At 35.2% G+C, this 20,403-nt stretch overlaps 5 protein-coding genes across 5 annotated transcripts in view; 2 read left to right on the top strand and 3 right to left on the bottom strand.

Annotated features, from left to right (window-relative positions):
* The window catches only part of TRIADDRAFT_54912 (alpha tubulin), a gene marked incomplete at both ends in the record, with an annotated part of 3,600 nt that extends 2,079 nt beyond the window's left edge, over positions 1-1,521 (bottom strand). The window contains 3 exons of the mRNA XM_002110628.1: positions 114-664; positions 901-1,123; positions 1,519-1,521. Of these exons, the coding sequence (XP_002110664.1) occupies positions 114-664; positions 901-1,123; positions 1,519-1,521 (777 nt within the window). The remainder of the gene's footprint in view (positions 1-113; positions 665-900; positions 1,124-1,518) is intronic.
* Positions 1,522-5,438: 3,917 nt separating this feature from the next.
* On the bottom strand, positions 5,439-7,081 carry TRIADDRAFT_54911 (uncharacterized protein; the record flags this gene model as incomplete). Its single annotated transcript, XM_002110627.1, has 2 exons — positions 5,439-6,568; positions 6,838-7,081. 2 exons carry the CDS (start codon positions 7,079-7,081, stop codon positions 5,439-5,441), a joined length of 1,374 nt encoding a protein of 457 aa, XP_002110663.1.
* Positions 7,082-9,717: 2,636 nt separating this feature from the next.
* TRIADDRAFT_54910 (uncharacterized protein) lies at positions 9,718-11,390 on the bottom strand (the record flags this gene model as incomplete). Its single annotated transcript, XM_002110626.1, has 3 exons — positions 9,718-10,847; positions 10,922-11,144; positions 11,388-11,390. 3 exons carry the CDS (start codon positions 11,388-11,390, stop codon positions 9,718-9,720), a joined length of 1,356 nt encoding a protein of 451 aa, XP_002110662.1.
* A 2,477-nt stretch (positions 11,391-13,867) lies between these two features.
* Positions 13,868-17,085, top strand: TRIADDRAFT_22540 (uncharacterized protein; the record flags this gene model as incomplete). The annotated part of the gene is made up of 11 exons (XM_002111162.1): positions 13,868-13,992; positions 14,392-14,483; positions 14,851-14,911; positions 15,210-15,351; positions 15,432-15,481; positions 15,800-15,860; positions 15,953-16,092; positions 16,214-16,244; positions 16,386-16,461; positions 16,638-16,703; positions 16,937-17,085. 11 exons carry the CDS (start codon positions 13,868-13,870, stop codon positions 17,083-17,085), a joined length of 993 nt encoding a protein of 330 aa, XP_002111198.1.
* Positions 17,086-18,935: 1,850 nt separating this feature from the next.
* TRIADDRAFT_54908 (uncharacterized protein) overlaps positions 18,936-20,403 on the top strand; it is a gene marked incomplete at both ends in the record, with an annotated part of 8,513 nt that continues 7,045 nt past the window's right edge. The window contains one exon of the mRNA XM_002111161.1: positions 18,936-19,093. Coding sequence (XP_002111197.1) covers positions 18,936-19,093 — 158 coding nt within the window. The remainder of the gene's footprint in view (positions 19,094-20,403) is intronic.

Genomic DNA, 20,403 nt, shown 5'->3' with positions numbered 1-20,403 from the left:
TCGAAGCAAGCGTTTGTAATTTCAGAAACAGTAAGTTGTTCGTGATAAGCTTTCTCGGCCGAGATAACTGGAGAGTAAGTAGCAAGCGGGAAATGGATACGTGGGTATGGTACCAAGTTAGTCTGAAATTCTGTTAAATCGACGTTCAAGGCACCGTCGAAACGCAATGATGCGGTGATAGATGATACGATTTGTCCGATTAAACGATTCAAGTTTGTGTAAGTAGGACGCTCGATATCTAAATTACGACGACAGATATCGTAGATAGCTTCGTTATCGACCATGAAAGCGCAATCAGAGTGTTCCAAAGTAGTATGTGTAGTCAAGATCGAGTTATATGGTTCGACTACGGCCGTAGCGATTTGGGGAGCTGGATATACGGCAAATTCTAATTTTGATTTTTTACCATAATCGACTGATAGACGTTCCATAAGAAGAGAAGAGAATCCAGATCCGGTACCACCACCGAAAGAGTGGAAGATAAGGAAACCTTGAAGACCGGTACACATATCGGCTAATTTACGGATACGGTCAAGTACTTGATCGACGAGTTCTTTACCGACAGTGTAATGGCCACGAGCGTAGTTATTAGCAGCATCTTCTTTACCACTGATAAGTTGTTCAGGGTGGAAGAGTTGTCTGTACGTACCAGTGCGAACCTCATCTAGAAGATGAGATGAGATACATCCGTTATTATAGTTTGTGATACTGTATATGTAATACAAAAAGTACCTGCTATCCTAAGTGGCTATCTCGATAAACGGAAAGACTAGTAATTATTATTAATCTATCAGGTGTTGTACATCTTTATGATTACTACAAGTAGATACTCTATTATCTTTATGTTTGGCCATTCCTTAGGAACGGCTAACATACATAATACGGGTACATTTTACTTACCAACAACGGTAGGTTCTAAATCAACGAAAACTGCACGTGGGACGTGTTTGCCTGCACCAGTTTCGCTAAAGAAGGTGTTGAAAGAGTCATCGCCATATCCGATAGTTTTATCAGATGGCATTTGACCATCAGGCTGGATACCATGTTCCAAGCAGTACAATTCCCAGCAGGCATTACCGATCTGAACACCGGCTTGACCAACATGAATAGAGATACATTCACGCTAAAAATCGATAAATCGTTATAGTTCAGTATTAAAGTAGGCCTCGGATATAGTAATTTGCTAGTAAAATATGCATATTTGACAACACTAAACGTTCTTAAAAGCTATATCGATTATCTAGGGGAATATTTCTTATGTAGAAGTATTTGAAGCTATTTTATGTAATCGAATTAAGGTAGATAATGAATATTATCAACAGTCGTTGTTACAAAGATTTAATAAATTGGAGAAAATTTAAAGAGTTTTCAACGTAGCGTTTTCATTTTTCGGTAGATTTCTCAAGGAATAGAAAATATTCTCTATAACTGTAAATTGCGTTCTAAATTCTAACTGAATTTATGCGTTGTATAGCATGTTAATGACAGTTAAAACTAACAAATACGATCAAGGCTTACCATTTTAGATGATGGTTGAATAAAAATCAAGAGGAGAAAATCACGTTAAAAAATTCGTAAACAGCAGAGCGACGGCTGATTGCTAAAGTAACGATATGTTTAGTTGTAGTAACAAACTGTTCTTTTTATATTTTTTACAGGCGTTTTGCGACGAGGATCCTATCATATCAAACCGTATCATAGCAACCACCGTGACCTAAACCATAGATCAATAGAAGAAGGCTTTCCTAGTGGTTGATGCTTAAATCTATATGGGGTTGTCATGGCAGCTGACCAATTTAATTGTTCTTCGCTTCTTTGAGTACTCATACTGACATAATGGTAACTACCCAAAAATTTTCAATATAATAAAAGTGAGGTCAGGACGTATTAACATGGCTAGTGTTTGTCGCATCAAAGCATCATTGTTACGATTAGGTCTACACTGCTATATTGTTCACCTTTTGTGATGATTCATCCGTGTAGTGTTGCTATGTACTCATTTAGACTTTTCAATTCTTCGTCGCTGCATTCCTTCTATAGCTTTATGTATCGTACATTACAGTATTCATTTTAATTAAGTCGAATCATATGACATCTATCGGCTTTTTTTAATTACGACGTTACTAGCATAAAGTCTGTGTAAGGATCTAAAGTTTGTTATATATGTCGTAACCATGGAGTATGGATTGCCTGGACTGGACGGGTCCTCGGACGATCATGCATTTAGCATCATGTCGTCTTAAAACTGCTCCAAACGATTCGTTTTAGTCTCAGTAGCAGAGCCAGTACAATAATTGGCTTAGTTATTTCCTAAATTTAGTTATATTTCATTAAGTTCTATTCTATTTGACTAATTCCTACTTGAAAGCAGTTGTATAAAGCCATAAATCATTTTTCTTTTTTTGAATTAAAGTATTAAATAAGGAAACAGACACAAGTTCCGTACTATAAGTCACTATTTTTCGACGTTTTCGACCTTATTCGGTACGAAAGGTCTGTCCATCTGAAACTTTCTAGTTCATGTACAATTTTAGACCGGTATTACGAAGTGACTTGTAAAATGGTTAGAGCGACCGTACAAGTAACAGCGAATGATAATTTGTATTAGAAACTTTAAAGAAATGTAATTATTCAATACTGCGATAAAAAGTAATTAAAATATCGAGAGCCAATTGCTCAAGGTTGTACTGACTTGTCTGCGTGGAACTTGAGCCAAAATTTAAGGACATAATTTATAGCAATACTAGTGTATAGCTGAACATCTTTCAACCATTTTGGAGGGCTCGCCACGCCCCTATTATAGTGGTCTTATATAGTACATGATTCTGCCTGCTAATGTCAACGGTTTCCTTATTATATTGAATCATATTACATAATACGCATGTACAGATGCATAATATCTATGATTGATTTCACAAAATATACGAAATTTTTACTTTTTGACTTGTTACCAATGATATGAGCAATTTAATTGATATGGCTGTTATTATAGGCAATCTGGCATTGTATTCTTCAAGATAGTTTTGAACAGATAACTAATGAATATTTCGATAAACTGAATGAAAGTCGCTTAGGCGATCTTTGTAACATAGTATTCATGTACTGTATTTATGGATGATTCCTATTTCATCTATATTCTGTATCTTCTATACCGTACATGCTCTCTCAATTATATGCACATCGTACAAATTATTTTAAGTACATTCTAAATTATAAAATACTTTAAAATAGCTTCATAAAACAGATGCATATTGGAGAATTAAAATACGCTAAATGCGATCGCTAGGTAACTTGATGTATACGGTGTTATGAATCTTAGACGTCGTTAGAATCTAATCAGCCGATAGTATCCTTCCATTAGTCACTAACATGCGTTAAGCATATAATAGAGTAAGTAGCATCAACTACATTTTTTTAATGCTATACTATACTAATATTGCAAGAGGATACTGTTGACAACTGCGTTTTCAGTATTTATCGCTTAAATGTTTATTTTACGTACAGTACTTTAGCTAAATCAACTATATTATCAACAGAGAGCGAAGCTAGAGGAATGAAAGTAAGAGATTTATCTCTTGCGATATACAGCATATGCCAATATTCTGAGTTTTCAAATATACTGTTTATAAATATCTATTTTCTCAGTATATTTATTAAAGCGTGAAATAAATCGGTTTTTATCTTCGATAAAGTTATTTGTTGTGTCCTCTTACTAATCTACTAACACTGCTATCTAAAAATTATATTATATTTATAATATAAATGAGGCCATATTTTAGCGTATAGTATAGCGTAGTAATGTTCTACTCTGCCTAGTTATGCTGTATTGTACAGTATTAATTTGTACCACCTAATGTATACTATAGAGAGCTATTCATTTAAGAAAAGTTGATAACTACAACAATACGGAGTCATGACAGCCGAAAATATAAAACAGATAGTCTTTCTCTATGCAAGTACTAATTGCACATTACGAATTTATAATTACGATATCAAACATTTAATTTATCGAATATTCGATAGAAATTTTCTCTCAAATCTGCGTACAGTATAGTACAGTATACGATCGTATACATATATAGTAGTTGTAGATTATTTCTTAGTGGAATTCTTTGGTCTTTTAGTAAGTTATTAAAAATGGTTTAGAAGTCCAGTGTTATACGATATCGTTATATAATCGTCATTAATTTATATAATTCAAGAAAATCAGCTCAATTAGTGTTATCATAGATTCATAGATAATATCGAAATCGTTAATATAGATCTCAATATAAAGATGTTGTTAGATATAACGGAATAGTTAAAATTCTAAATTTATTTATCCTGAGAGTTAAATGTCTTAGTTCAATTGCAATAAGCATTTTTAAAACGTAATCTATTACTTAGATACAGGGGCAATTTCCAGTAATTTAAATGAGCTTAATAGAGCAATCTGATTATACAATTTTCCATCTAAACTACATCATTCTAACTGAATGCCTCCTTGCATCAATGACACTCTTAAAATATATACACGATACAACTTAAATATCTTAGATTGAGGTGATGAAGAAACTTTGAGGTTCCAATATGGTAATTAAAAAGTGCTCGATCATAATAATGCTATGAATATAAATGAGAAACATGTTTCAACGTCTCCAGATGAAGAATACGTTACGTTATTTGTTACACCTTGAACAAAGTTTGATAAAGTGTATTGTATTTTCAGGTTAGAGTTGCTCGCTAACTTAAATCCAACACGAAGAAGCTATCAGAAATATTTAGCTTAGTACCTGGAGCAGCTACAGTGGTAGTGACATATGGCACTAGTCATCTGTAGCATACGGGTATGAAGCCACGATAAATATAATTAATATATTACGCAGCTCATTTAGGGTTTAAATAATTAAGATCGTAATAATGAATGGGTAGCAGTAAAGTCAGATAGCCTACTCTTTAATTTTTACGGAATAATACATCAGTAAAATCTTTATTTGATATGGATTAATAAAAGATTGTGATTTATAATTACAAATTGCACGTGCAGATTCTTTGCTTAATATAAATTGGTAAATATAGAATTAATATAAATACCAAATTTATTAATACTTAACTTACAAGACTGGAATTTTCAAGTGTCTTTAGAGTCAAATCACGATAAATTTAACCAAGTTGAACTATGATTTCTAAACCGTAGAGTGTTTTAATCTTACATAGAATTACTGTATTTGAAGATGACCGATAGTATGCCTTAATGCTTCAATGAAGAGTAACGTATTAAAAAATTATTCATTGTCATTATTAAAACAGTATACTAGTATTATATCGATATAAGTATACTTTAAGGATATCGTATTCCGACATGTAAAACATTACATTATGAAGGCGATACTGCTAGGATTTTACATGCTACCCAAAGTAGTATCTTTAAGTCGAATTATTCAAGAAGATGATAACAGTTAGTATTCATCTTCTCCTTCTTCGCCTTCATCGTCGACTGAGTCGGCACCCACTTCTTCGTAATCTTTCTCTAATGCTGCTAAATCTTCACGAGCTTCAGAAAACTCGCCTTCTTCCATACCTTCGCCGACATACCAATGAACAAAAGCGCGTTTGGCGTACATTAAATCGAATTTATGATCTAAACGAGCCCATGCTTCGGCGATAGCTGTAGTATTACTCAACATACATACTGCACGTTGTACTTTAGCTAAATCGCCTCCTGGAACGACAGTAGGTGGCTGATAGTTAATACCGACTTTGAAACCGGTTGGACACCAATCTACAAACTGGATAGTACGTTTGGTCTTGATAGTAGCAATAGCTGCGTTAACATCTTTAGGTACAACATCGCCACGGTATAGTAAACAACATGCCATGTATTTACCATGACGAGGATCGCATTTTACCATCTGGTTAGCGGGCTCGAAGCAAGCGTTTGTAATTTCAGAAACAGTAAGTTGTTCGTGATAAGCTTTCTCGGCCGAGATAACTGGAGAGTATGTGGTCAATGGGAAATGGATACGTGGGTATGGTACCAAGTTAGTCTGAAATTCTGTTAAATCGACGTTCAAGGCACCGTCGAAACGCAATGATGCGGTGATAGACGATACGATTTGTCCGATTAAACGATTCAAGTTTGTGTAAGTAGGACGCTCGATATCTAAATTACGACGACAGATATCGTAAGTAGCTTCGTTATCGACCATGAAAGCGCAGTCAGAGTGTTCCAAAGTAGTGTGAGTAGTCAAGATCGAGTTATATGGCTCGACTACGGCCGTGGCGATTTGGGGAGCTGGATAAATGGCAAATTCTAATTTTGATTTTTTACCATAATCGACTGATAGACGTTCCATAAGAAGAGAAGTGAATCCAGATCCGGTACCACCACCGAAAGAGTGGAAGATAAGGAAACCTTGAAGACCGGTACACATATCGGCTAATTTACGGATACGGTCAAGTACTTGATCGACGAGTTCTTTACCGACGGTATAATGGCCACGAGCGTAGTTATTAGCAGCATCTTCTTTACCACTGATAAGTTGTTCAGGGTGGAAGAGTTGTCTGTACGTACCAGTGCGAACCTCATCTAGAAGATGAGATGAGATACATCCGTTTTTATAGTTTGTGATACTGTATGTGCAATACAAAAAGTACATGCTATCCTAAGTGGCTATCTCGATAAATGGAAAGACTAGTAATTATTATTAATCCATCAGGTGTTGTACATCTTTATAATTACTGCTAGTAAATATATATGATACTGTAGTGTTTATGTTTGGCCATTCCTAAGTATATTTTTATAAGTCTGAAAATGTTCGTAGGAATGGCTTTACCATATATATATATATTACTTACCGACAACGGTAGGTTCTAAATCAACGAAAACTGCACGTGGGACGTGTTTACCCGCGCCAGTTTCGCTAAAGAAGGTGTTGAAAGAGTCATCGCCATATCCGATAGTTTTATCAGATGGCATTTGACCATCAGGCTGGATACCATGTTCTAAGCAGTACAATTCCCAACAGGCATTGCCGATTTGAGTGCCAGCTTGACCAACGTGGATAGAGATGCATTCACGCTGAAAGTAAATGTAAGGCATTTTAATTAGTAACATAAGATTTAATCGGGATTTTCTAGTTTCCATACTAGAAAATTTATTACGTAATGAACAATTTATCATTTACTGATTCGTAGACTATCAAATCCCGTCTTTAGATGCACGTATTTAGAAATAGAAGACTACAGTTAGTACAGTGGCAGTTATCCGTAAAAAATTTTTTATTGCATTTTTAGATTTACTAGTAGAGTAGTTGGGGTGAGTTAAACACTAGAAAAAGTAAGGGATTTGCATTCGATAAACACAGCAGAAGGCTTGGAAACACTTTTAATAGGTTTAATTTACTTGCTTTTTACTTAAGTAGAAATAAGTATTAATCAGATTGACTGATATAAAAGAGATTAACATTTACCATTACGATTTGTGATTTAAGGATAGATCAGCAACGAAAAAAATTTCTAAATTGAGGAGATTTTAGTCGTGAAGCAGTTACTAAGGACACGAAATACTAATAAATCGTCAAATAAAGTTATATAAGTACATAAGCAGAAGCTGCTGTGATATAATGTATTTAGAAAAGCAAGCAGGTGGTTTAAAGTCATAAGAGATTGAAATTTTTGATAATAACATAATTGCGTTTACTATATTATGATCAAGACCTCTTACTGCGTAGACAATAAAGGCTTGTAATCTTTAAATATTCTCTTAGATAAAACTATACACAGACCTTTCCTCATGCATCGATAATAAAATTCTGGACCTACTCCGCAGTATCTATAAATTATAAATAATCACTATTACTACAAAGACGTGTAGACGATAAAGGCTTGTAATTTTTAAATATTTGTAATGATTTCAGCTAATTATAGTAGTTATGTGTTATACCCTACAATATTTTAACGGTTGAAACTAACACAGACTTTTCCACACGCATCGACAGTAAAATTTTTGACCTATTATAGATTGCATATCAGTGTACTGCACTCAATAAAATATTGAATGCCGATATTAAAACTTGCCATGATAGTTTATTACCATTAGTAAAGTATATGAAAGAAGTTCTGCCTCTAATGTAAATATAAAACTGTTAACAGCTATGTAAACGGAAAAATATCCAACGATTTACGTTTACGCTTGATACTTTTGTAAGCCATATCAGTACTCCTCATAGATATGCCACATTATATGTGTGTATATTCATGTATACTATGGAGAATGGCTAAAATAAGACCTGATGTAATCGGTACTATCTTACGTTTATGTAAAGATACAGTACTGTATGTACGAGTATAATCTTACCGCATATAGCTAATAGCGATGTCACTATTTGAATATATTGATACTGACTATAAGCATATGCCATGGGATACGATTTCAAAGAAAAATAAATTGTTGTCTTATATTTTACTATTTAAGTACAGTACATGGTAGTATTGAAATGACTTGTGCCTATATTTTTATTTACAGTTAGTACGTAATTTGACATATGAGTATGTTCAAATCATGCCTACCTATCAACTTCATTGTAGTAAGGAGTCTTTCTTACGATGCAACACAATGATAAATAGACAGAGATCCCGAAGAATCTAACTTGATCGGATTTCTGAAAATTCGGTAGTCCTACCTGGCCAGTTTTATAACACAGGCATTAGAGTCGATACATAACTAATATTGTCTGTATGATATGATTATTCCTACAACTACTGGAACTGGAAGTAGTAAACAAGCTTCGGATGCTCTTCTTGACTTTACGCTGCATTGATTAGGTACTGCAAAGGCATTATGAGTTAAGGGAATTTCTTTTGCAGTAATGCATTGATTATAATTATAGTACGGGATATACGCGTACGTATTAATACCTGTTTTACAATAACGCGTATACTAGCCCCCGCCACCTTACATAACGTTCTCAAGATACTAAAGTTTCAGCTAAGTATTCTAAGAACTTTATGTAAGGCGGCAGGGCTAGTGTACACTGCACACCCTACTACTAGCTGACTGTAAATTAAATTAATATCTTCTCGTAAACTAATTGTAAATTAAATTAAATTAAATTTTATATACAATTATAAAATCGTAGCTAGTAACCTGATACAATCAAGCAAACGTAGATGAATAAACTCATCAACATATTAAATTGTTGTGCTTACTCGAAGACTTTCTCTAAGATAATCATAAGTATTTTGAGAAGTTTGCAGCTCCTGAAGAAATGCTTTAATATTCGAGATCCGGTCTTTTAATTATTAATATTACCAATCACCCTTGTTACTGATCTAGAGTTGTAAATGGGGTGAGTAATTCTACTACTACTACTGCCGCATTAATTCATTGTATGCTGTACAATATAGTAACAAATTATTTCAGTATACTACTGCACCATTAGGCAAGTGCTACTTTAAGCAATGAATTCCGAGTCAGGATATTGTATTAAATGAAGATTTTTTTATTGATTTGTTTGGCCGATATTGCACACAAGTCAGTAAATTACAAGGACTGTCAGCTTATGCAAGGTGCACTAACAATGACAGATTAGATTAATAACAACGTACGCCTATATACAGATATAATACATCTGATCAATACTGCGTCTAACTTCTAACAAAGATTTCGATATATGCAATTCTACTATGCAATAAAACGGCCATTGAGAAATTGCTAAATTTTCGGGGTGAAATAATTTAGTATTCGTCTTCTCCTTCTTCGCCTTCATCGTCGACTGAGTCAGTGCCTACTTCTTCGTAATCCTTTTCCAATGCTGCCAAATCTTCACGAGCTTCAGAAAACTCGCCTTCTTCCATACCTTCGCCGACATACCAATGAACAAAAGCGCGTTTGGCGTACATTAAATCGAATTTATGATCTAAACGAGCCCATGCTTCGGCGATAGCTGTAGTATTGCTCAACATACATACTGCACGTTGTACTTTAGCTAAATCGCCTCCTGGAACGACAGTAGGTGGCTGATAGTTAATACCGACTTTGAAACCGGTTGGACACCAATCTACAAACTGGATAGTACGTTTGGTCTTGATAGTAGCGATAGCCGCGTTAACATCTTTAGGTACAACATCGCCACGGTATAGTAAACAACATGCCATGTATTTACCATGACGAGGATCGCATTTTACCATCTGGTTAGCGGGCTCGAAGCAAGCGTTTGTAATTTCAGAAACAGTAAGTTGTTCGTGATAAGCTTTCTCGGCTGAGATAACTGGAGAGTAAGTAGCAAGCGGGAAATGGATACGTGGGTATGGTACCAAGTTAGTCTGAAATTCTGTTAAATCGACGTTCAAGGCACCGTCGAAACGCAATGATGCGGTGATAGATGATACGATTTGTCCGATTAAACGATTCAAGTTTGTGTAAGTAGGACGCTCGATATCTAAATTACGACGACAGATATCGTAGATAGCTTCGTTATCGACCATGAAAGCGCAATCAGAGTGTTCCAAAGTAGTATGTGTAGTCAAGATCGAGTTATATGGTTCGACTACGGCCGTAGCGATTTGGGGAGCTGGATATACGGCAAATTCTAATTTCGATTTTTTACCATAATCGACTGATAGACGTTCCATAAGAAGAGAAGTGAATCCAGATCCGGTACCACCACCGAAAGAGTGGAAGATAAGGAAACCTTGAAGACCGGTACACATATCGGCTAATTTACGGATACGGTCAAGTACTTGATCGACGAGTTCTTTACCGACAGTGTAATGGCCACGAGCGTAGTTATTAGCAGCATCTTCTTTACCACTGATAAGCTGTTCAGGGTGGAAGAGTTGTCTGTACGTACCAGTGCGAACCTCATCTAGAAATTAAGATCATACTTTATCAAACTGCTGCAAGTAAAATACATGTAATAGCAATTTGTATTTGACTTACCAACAACGGTAGGTTCTAAATCAACGAAAACTGCACGTGGGACGTGTTTGCCAGCGCCAGTTTCGCTAAAAAAGGTGTTGAAAGAGTCATCGCCATATCCGATAGTTTTATCAGATGGCATTTGACCATCAGGCTGGATACCATGTTCTAAGCAGTACAATTCCCAGCAGGCATTACCGATCTGAACACCGGCTTGACCAACATGAATAGAGATACATTCACGCTATATTTTGAAAACCAGTAATAATATTAGATCGGAGTCATCATATGGAAAAATTGATCGTAATGTACAAATGAGATTCTAATTCACTTTGAAATATGAAATTAGGCAATCAAGAAGAGCATTGACGAAAGTAAAACTGACTATACTAAGTCGCTGAATTGAAGAACCGTAGAAGCTCCAGAATCCACGAATTTTACAGTCATTGGATTAATGATTATTCAATTTAGAGTAACTTTAGCTTACCATTTTGTAGTATTTGAGAGAGTTTTAAGACCGATCAAAGTGGAAAAAAAAAGGAGTTGATAGTGGTGAAAATCGCCTATCAGAGGACAAAGTAACGGTTAATCCACTGAAGACAGAGAAAATCTGAGGCGATGTCGGGCGACGTGCTTATATATAACAATCGGTTGATAAGAGACAACCAATCAACGTTGATGTAAACAAAGTAACTAGACGGGAATGCTTGGCAACGGCCAATCGGTTTTTTGTTTTGCAGTTGTCGCTAAGGATTTGAAATTCAAATTTGCGCTCAACTTAACAACGGATCATAAGCAGCCTAAAACAGTTGGATGTACACTGTGTGGTAAAGTAGTGAACGGCACAGTAAACCAGCTTCACTACCGGAATGAAAGTAAAACATTTGCAATTTAATACAGTGCTCTGTCTCCACTCTACAGTACTGTTCTGTACAGTGTTTGAATAGCCAACAGAGTACACAAGGGTTAAGTAACTGCTCATTCTAAACATGACACGTAAACATACTGTACTCTATGCACCGTGAAAGTGCAGGGCTGACGTGTTGAAATAATCCTTAGTAAATTAGGGCCAATTTGTCATAGAGAAGCCCCTGAATACAGGGATGGTAAACGTACTCTATGCACGGTGAAGCTGTAGGCTGACGTCATTGACACAATCCTTCGTCAAAGAGGCCAATTTGAGAAGCCCCTGAATACAGGGATGGTAAACGTACTCTATGCACGGTGAAGCTGTAGGCTGACGTCATTGACACAATCCTTCGTCAATGAAGCCAATTTGAGAAGCCCCTGAATACAGGGATGGTAAACGTACTCTATGCACGGTGAAGCTGGAGGCTGACGTGTTGAAATAATCCTTAGTAAATTAGAGCCAATTTGTCATAGAGAAGCCCCTGAATACAGTGATGGTAAACGTACTCTATGCACGGTGAAGCTGTAGGCTGACGTCATTGACACAATCCTTCGTCAATGAAGCCAATTTGAGAAGCCCCTGAATACAGGGATGGTAAACGTACTCTATGCACGGTGAAGCTGGAGGCTGACGTGTTGAAATAATCCTTAGTAAATTAGAGCCAATTTGTCATAGAGAAGCCCCTGAATATAGGGATGGTAAACGTACTCTATGTACGGTGAAGCTGTAGGCTGACGTCGTTGAAATAATCCTTAGTAAATTAAGGCCAATTTGTCATAGAGAAGCCCCTGAATACAGGAATGGTAAACGTACTCTATGCACGGTGAAGCTGTAGGCTGACGTGTTGAAATAATCCTTAGTAAATTAGGGCCAATTTGTCATAGAGAAGCCCCTGAATACAGGGATGGTAAACGTACTCTATGCACGGTGAAGCTGTAGGCTGACGTCATTGACACAATCCTTCGTCAATGAGGCCAATTTGAGAAGCCCCTGAATACAGGGATGGTAAACGTACTCTATGCACGGTGAAGCTGTAGGCTGACGTCATTGACATAATCCTTCGTCAATGAGCCCAATTTTATCATGGAGAAATCTCTGCATACAGGGATGGTATACTGTACGTATAGTATCTCGTGGCCCATGGTTAACCTTACCGTCGTTTGAAATTTAGAAAGGTAGAAATTAGAAAATAGAATTCATCTGCTCCTCAACTCTTTGCATTGGACAAGTGTGCAATTGTGCATTGATTGCCGTGCAATAGCGTAGAATAGAATTTGACTGTGCCACACGTATACTGTGCAATGTCTTAAAGTTAGACTGGTCATTAAGGATTGTAATAACTCTAACTTCAAATCGATAAGATTGATTTCATTTGAACACCGATCACAAGCTGTGATTCACAACACTTTAGTGTATCAGAGAGGAAAATTCACGAAAAGCGGCCTATTTTAGGGCTTGCGATAATATTAGGAGAATTCACATCTCTCTATCTGTTGACAATCCTGTACTGTAAATATTGAACCATAAACAAGAAACGAATTCTGATTCACTTTCATGCTAGTTTGATGAAGACAAAACATTATTCTTGTCTAATAATAATAATAATTCTTATAATCTCTCTAATCTTGATCTTTATTTTGTGCTATACTGTACAGCATTCGGAGAGCCACTGAACCAGTACCGTGACTATGAGCATACAGAAGCACTGTATCACACTGTTAGCAGGGACAACTCAATTAGGACAGACGGACACTTGCAAATCTCTGATGATAGTGCTAGACAGCGGACTGTCAGAATACAGTACTGTACAGTACAGTACAGTCCACTACTGCACTACAGTGTACAGTACTGTACTGTACTGTACTGTACTGTACACTCTGGCCTGTGCTGTACTGTACTGTACTGTACAGTACAGTAAAGTACAGTACTTGTTAGCTAGCCGAGCCTATAGGAAAATGAATGAGGCAACAATAATTATAATTAATTAATATTAACCAGTGTCATAGATTTCAAGATCTATTTCAGCCATACGTTATTAGTAAACGCTACTCAGTAGCATGGAGGACAAAGTATTCGCAGAGAAGGAAGCTACAAGTTCAAATAACAGTGATACTGATAGGCGTCCAAGATTTGGCAATCGTATTCTTGAGAATCCTAGCAAAGTGTTTGAGCATAACGCATGGTGAGTATGGTATGCTACGACAGCTACGTTATGCAATGACTGCAGAGTGCACATTATTATTATTATCTATTACTGTAATGATAATCAACATCCCAATAATTTACCTTTACCTTTTAAGCCTACTGGCACAGCATACATCCTGCAGTAACAATGCATAGATCTACTAACAGTAAATACTATACAATAATATGCCGTGATAGCATGCAAGTGAGAACACATTAAACGACGTGTATAAGGATTAGAAGAAATTTGTTAACTGTAGTTTATTACGGTCTAAAGTACTAATATCTAACCTCGGCTGCTATCTCAGTGATAAACGGTTTAATCAAGGGTTTTATCAGAGAATATAAATGTTCGTTAACTTTTTATTATATGCGAGTATTTATTATTATGCCATAGGGACAATGTCGATTGGAGTGATGAAATGGAAGAGGAAGGAAGAAGACGGGTATCAGAAAATTCAAAGGAGCAAGTTTCTGCTGATTTGCAAAGTAGATAAAATATAGTAATCAATCAGTAATGCTATTATCAAGTTAATTAAACATTTCTAAACAACATAGGTAATCTAACTTATACTATCTATACTATACTATACTAGCTGTTTGAGTTATTGAAGTGACATCTGTAGGTTGATACTTAGAAAGTTAGGCTTTATGTCATCTTTCGAGTTAGAATTTAAGTTTATTACTTCAAGTAGTAAATAAAGAATGAATGACTAACTGCATAACTTGGATCTTACAGTTATCTTTAGCAAAACTTTGTTAGTACAGTTATGAAGAATATACGCAATGTTTCTAATTCAACTATGTTGTATTTTTACTTAAAACTGACTGACTGGCTAATCCAATATCCTGTTAGTGAAATACGAGAATGAATGTGATATCTTTTGGAATAATTTCTACAAAATCCATCAAAACAGGTTTGCAATATATGTACTAACTCTTTGCGTTAATCTGGTACTACCGTAGTTACAGTAAGAAGATGTTATTATATACTCATTCAGTATGCAGCACATTGTCGAGTATTACGATAGGCATTGACATTTCAGCGAATTTTTTTTAATTAATTTTGTTGATACAATAGTTCTACTTAACTTGCTACATAGACTGAGCCTTTAATAATACTGTAGTCATAGGCTTAATTTTTTTAATGCATGGTATTATTACACTACAGCCTTATCTAATGCTGTACAGTAAATTGCTACAATTCCGTTACAGATTCTTTAAGGACCGTCATTGGCTATTCACTGAATTTCCAGAATTAGATGACGTTGAAAAAAACGTCAGCAAAGGTATGGACGAAACTATGCAGCCACAAAATGAATATCCTGGATGCAGAGCTTCTAAGCGTATTTTTGAGGTATGTACCATGAACCTAAATTAGAGGATGATGATAGGTCAAGCGAGAACTTATATTATACCTTGATATCTAAAATGTAGGTTGGATGCGGCGTAGGGAATACTGTATATCCTATTTTACAAACACACAAGTATGCTATTCATTTTTTATTACCATTACGAACTTGAAATGTTACTTGACTACCAAAGTTTGTATTTGTAACTAGTACTATACAATGTTTACTGCTAGATAATTACAAATTTCTGAAGGAAGAAGTTATAAATAAGTTACATCCAGTTATGATTTACTCAAACTATCTCTTTTTCTTTTAATCATACTAGTTTATAACCATTCCTGTACCATACTGACTGTTTCGTTTTGTAAACGTTGTGCTCACTTTTTAAGATGTTATTCATATATTGGTGTCCTTATAATAGATATCTTCATTATAATATTATAAACATTTTAGCGACGATGGAATATTTATTTACTGCTGCGACATATCTGAATTAGCTATCCAACTGGTTAAGGTGGTTACTATCCCATATTTATTTCGTTGCTTAACTCATTGATTCTTTAATACTAACCAACCAAATATTTTATCAAACTACTGTAATTGTAGGAACATGAAAATTATTCTCAAGACCGTTGCTATGCTTTTGTTGGCGACATTACAAATGAGCAAATAGAATATCCATTCCCAGAGGAGTCTTTGGATGTTGTCATCTTGATTTTTGTATTATCTGCAATACATCCAAACAAGTAAGCAACCTACAAAATTACTACATTCCACATTTATTTAGTTGTCAATTAGCATAAGTAATATTGTGAGTTATGATCATGATTTCAGCTACTATAAAGCATAAATTATTTTTATTATTAGATTTTCTGCTACCATTCGTAATATATGTAAGGTATGATCAGACTATTATACCTAAAATAATATCAAGAAATTAAAAGATCACAATAGTAACCTATAATTTAAATATTCTATGACAAGAATTGCCCCATATTAAAATAACTTCTATAAAATTCATGATTCAACTTACTGCTAGTATTTAAAGCCCGGTGGTTTACTTCTCTTCCGTGACTATGGTAGATATGACTTAGCGCAGTTGAGATTTAAGAAAGGTATGATCATAGAATTATCGAGAATTTGAGTAAAACAGTTGTGGATTATGTTATCAGATAAAAATTATTTGAAAGATTTTTAGTGAGAGGAATATACTTAACCGTTATAGTATGCATTTGAAGTCATTCAAATATAGACATCTACTCTCAATTCTTTGATGTTACATTGACTGCAGGACACTTCTTGCAAGATAATTTTTATGTACGAGGTGATGGAACGAGGGTATATTTTTTTTCTCAAGGTTTGTATCATACTCTTTGCCGTTTTATTTTATTTTATTTAATACTTTTTAAGATACATTCATACCTTTTCGAGTATATGTTATTATTGCAATATTTAATCTTTTATTAGTAGTAACGGTGTGTATGTATTTTTTGCGAAATATACTTATATTTTTACCTGTGATGATAAATTGCCTCAGCTACACTATCGCTGTAACAGACTTTAAGATTTCATCAACGATTATGATTACAGAAGAATTAGATGAAATGTTTCGTAAAGAGAATTTAGTTAAGGAGCAAAATTACGTCGACAGAAGACTGCAAGTCAATAGAGGTCGTCAGCTAAAGATGTATCGCGTTTGGATCCAATGTAAATATCGTAAACCTTTCAGGAAGAGTTAAAAAAGTTCAACCTTTTTTATTTGTATATCCTGTTATTTGAGATCGTACATATGCGATCGCATTGTTTATTGCATTATTACGATTATTAATATTTCTCTGGCTGCGATGTAAATTTATGTTACATATATCCATAAATATACAATATAAAATATATGTGTTCGCATATATGTAGTTAGACTGTATAACGGTGATATCTTATAAATTGGGGTATCTGCAACACGATAACGTTCATGTGTATAGATATACGCGTCTATATGGGAAAGCCTAGAATACATGTTCATGAACATACAATAAATGCATGCCACGCTGATAAGATGCGAATAGTTGGTTTTATAATACCCGGGGAAGAAATCGTCTAGTTTAGTAGCGAAGCAGTACGTGATAATTATATAACCGATGCAACTGGTAACCATAGGCTCCAGAGAGCACCCATTTGGTCGGCGAGTGACAGTTTAAAGGGTTTCCTAGCCCAGTCTTAACTCTGAAGAATATTTTTCTCCATTTTATAATTAGTGTGTATCTCTTACATTCAACCAATTTTGCTTTTACAAGAATGATAGTTGCTCTTCTAGTTGATGCTATAAAAAGTCAGATAATTCTAATACTGTATGGTAGGATTGCTTTTTGTATATTATCACCATTACTACTATACCGTAAGTAAATAAAAAATGATTCAGCATCGAATATTTAAAGTGAATGTAAACATATTATTCTGTACTGTACAAAGAGTATCTATATTGAGTACTAGGAGTAAAGCCATAATCTCTAAGTGGATCATTGGACGTGAGTCGTCTTGATCGGTTGTCTGCTTTGAAAGTGCTGTCGACATTGGTGTTGAACCGGTTCACAGTCCCATAATACAGTATCAACGTCTTCAATATTATTGTATTCTGAGAAGCTTCCCTTTGCTTTGAGGTATTTAATATAAAGCTTTAGTGAGAGCACCCTTTTAATTAAAATCGGTACGTTAGTAAACTAAATGACTTCAGTTTAATGGCGCAGCGGGAGTACGTATACTCGTGCTTAGTCAATTACGAAGTGCATTTGTACTGTACCACACTTGCACTGGGTCGCCCTGGATATTGCCTAATATTTGGCAGTACCTGGCTTCAATTTGAACAACCTCCAGTCAATCTGCAGACTGTAGAACAATGTATACTGTAAAAACGAAAATAAGCATCCAAATTCAGGTTTCAGATATACTGTAATACCCATTTTTACTCCTAATATTTGGGATGGAAATAAAGTGCATCACAGCAATTACATTTTAAGTGAAGGTTTTTTTGTTGGGCATTTGCATAATTTACTGCAGGAAATGCATTTCTCTTGAAAACTTGTGTCGTTAGACTACGATTTGATCTGTGAACAGGTGTGCTTATAGTCATGTTTATAGTTCAACACGAACTTTAATCGACCGTACAGTCGTACCATGAGTCCACAATAGTATCAAGCATGAGGATGCGCGGTGACTATGCAAATCTTTCGGAGTGCATTTTGCGACTTACAGAACTACTGTACAGTATAGCACAGTAGGACTACTGTGCTGTACCACTATACATACTGTACAGTAGGCGGAGTGATACAGTATCGGCTGTGTCGCCTATTTGTACTTTGCTATACTGCAGCAATTTTTAGAATTTCAGAAAAAGTCAAAACGGATAGCGCATGGTGGTCCCAATAACCGATTAGTAACCATAGAATCAATAAATTAGCAGTACAATTTTCTATTCAATCAGGGAAATTATTCAGGTATTCGATACTGTGTGATAAACTGTGTAGTATAGGAGTCAAAGAATCGTTGATTTCTGGTAAAGGATTGACGAACGGTGGTCGTAAATTTCTCGCCAAAAATGAAATTGATTGTGCTGCCAGTGATTGTGTTGTTGGCGACATCATCATCATGCTTTAACGTCGACGTAAAACACCCTTACGTAAAAGAAGGTCCGCCAAATTCATTATTTGGTTATACAGTTGATTTTCATCATGAAGTTGGTGACAATACTTATTGGTAAGTGACTAACCAAACCAGTAATTTTTAAAAAAATTAAAGTACGCTGGTAATTCCATACTGTACAAAACTCGTTGGATGAGTATCCATAGGTGCGAATTTTTTGATACAGTAGTGCAAAATTCATAGTTGCCATACAATACTGTATACGTAGATATAATTGATTTTCAGTACAGTACTGTCAACTATTGAATAATGGTGATTAACTTACAGCACTGTTTTCCTCTGTTTATATGGGATTACTTGAGAATTCTATTTCTACTCTAAAATTTAAAATTGGATAGCCCGACATTTTGATATTTTGATTACCCCAATTTAAAATAGCATATTAGCACAATGAACGTAGCATCTTGATAAATTAATCTGCTTCACAACAAATCGAAAATACTAGCACTACGGAATATCAGCATCGCTTATTCAACAAGTATCCTCGTAGGACGAAGAGATTTTTCATCCTTTATGACATTGTTGGCATAGTAAAGAATACCTGCAGACTTCACAATAGATATTGTATGATTGTCGGCATTTTCATTACTGTACTGTTAATTTTATTTTACGCCGCGTCCGCGTTGAGCGAAATCAAAAAAATGTAGATTGTCCTACTTGGTAAAATTTTATGGGGTCATTACTGTAATTTGTTTGTCTATGTTCTGATACAATACGCGTACCCATAATCATTGGCCGTTGATCTCGTGACTATGGCACTCATTACTTTAGTACTAAGCAAAGAAAATGGGTATCCGCTTAATTACCATGTAGATTTATATTTAATATTTCTATCTTTAATATTCTTGATGGTAAAGATCTTTTTGACGCATGTACTATAAAGTGTAAATCGTCGAAAGGCGCTGCTGAAAAAAACTCGTCTATTCTTTAATATACGGCGGCTTCAGTACTCCACTGCTAATATAAAAGTAATTGTTATTGTTCATTTAAATTAATGAACTCGTCTTATTGAGTTGGTGTATTAGTGATACATTCGTATATTCTAATTTAGTTCATAATACTTGACTAGCAGGCAGTATTCGACAGTAAAATACACCTTCTTATGCGTTTTTACCCCGCCAAATTGCTGCCCGGTAGTAGGCGAATCGAAGAAAAATTAGCGAATAATGCTACTCGTACTGTGTAGTCTTGCAATTTTCAAGAGATGAAAGGTTACTCAAGCACGGAAATTTTGAACGTCAATGAAAGATAATTGAAATTAGCGTTATTGTCGCTATTTACTCAACTAGTTATCCTATCTTAAGTTAAATTATACCAATTTTGTCGGACACAACATGATCTGTCTTTGCCCTGCCATTTTGATT

The sequence above is a fragment of the Trichoplax adhaerens genome, genomic scaffold (assembly GCF_000150275.1).
Source record: "Trichoplax adhaerens TRIADscaffold_3 genomic scaffold, whole genome shotgun sequence".
Classification (NCBI taxonomy): domain Eukaryota; kingdom Metazoa; phylum Placozoa; class Uniplacotomia; order Trichoplacea; family Trichoplacidae; genus Trichoplax; species Trichoplax adhaerens.
The sequence above is the reverse complement of the archived record's forward strand: the minus strand, read 5'-3'. Positions and strand labels throughout refer to the sequence as shown.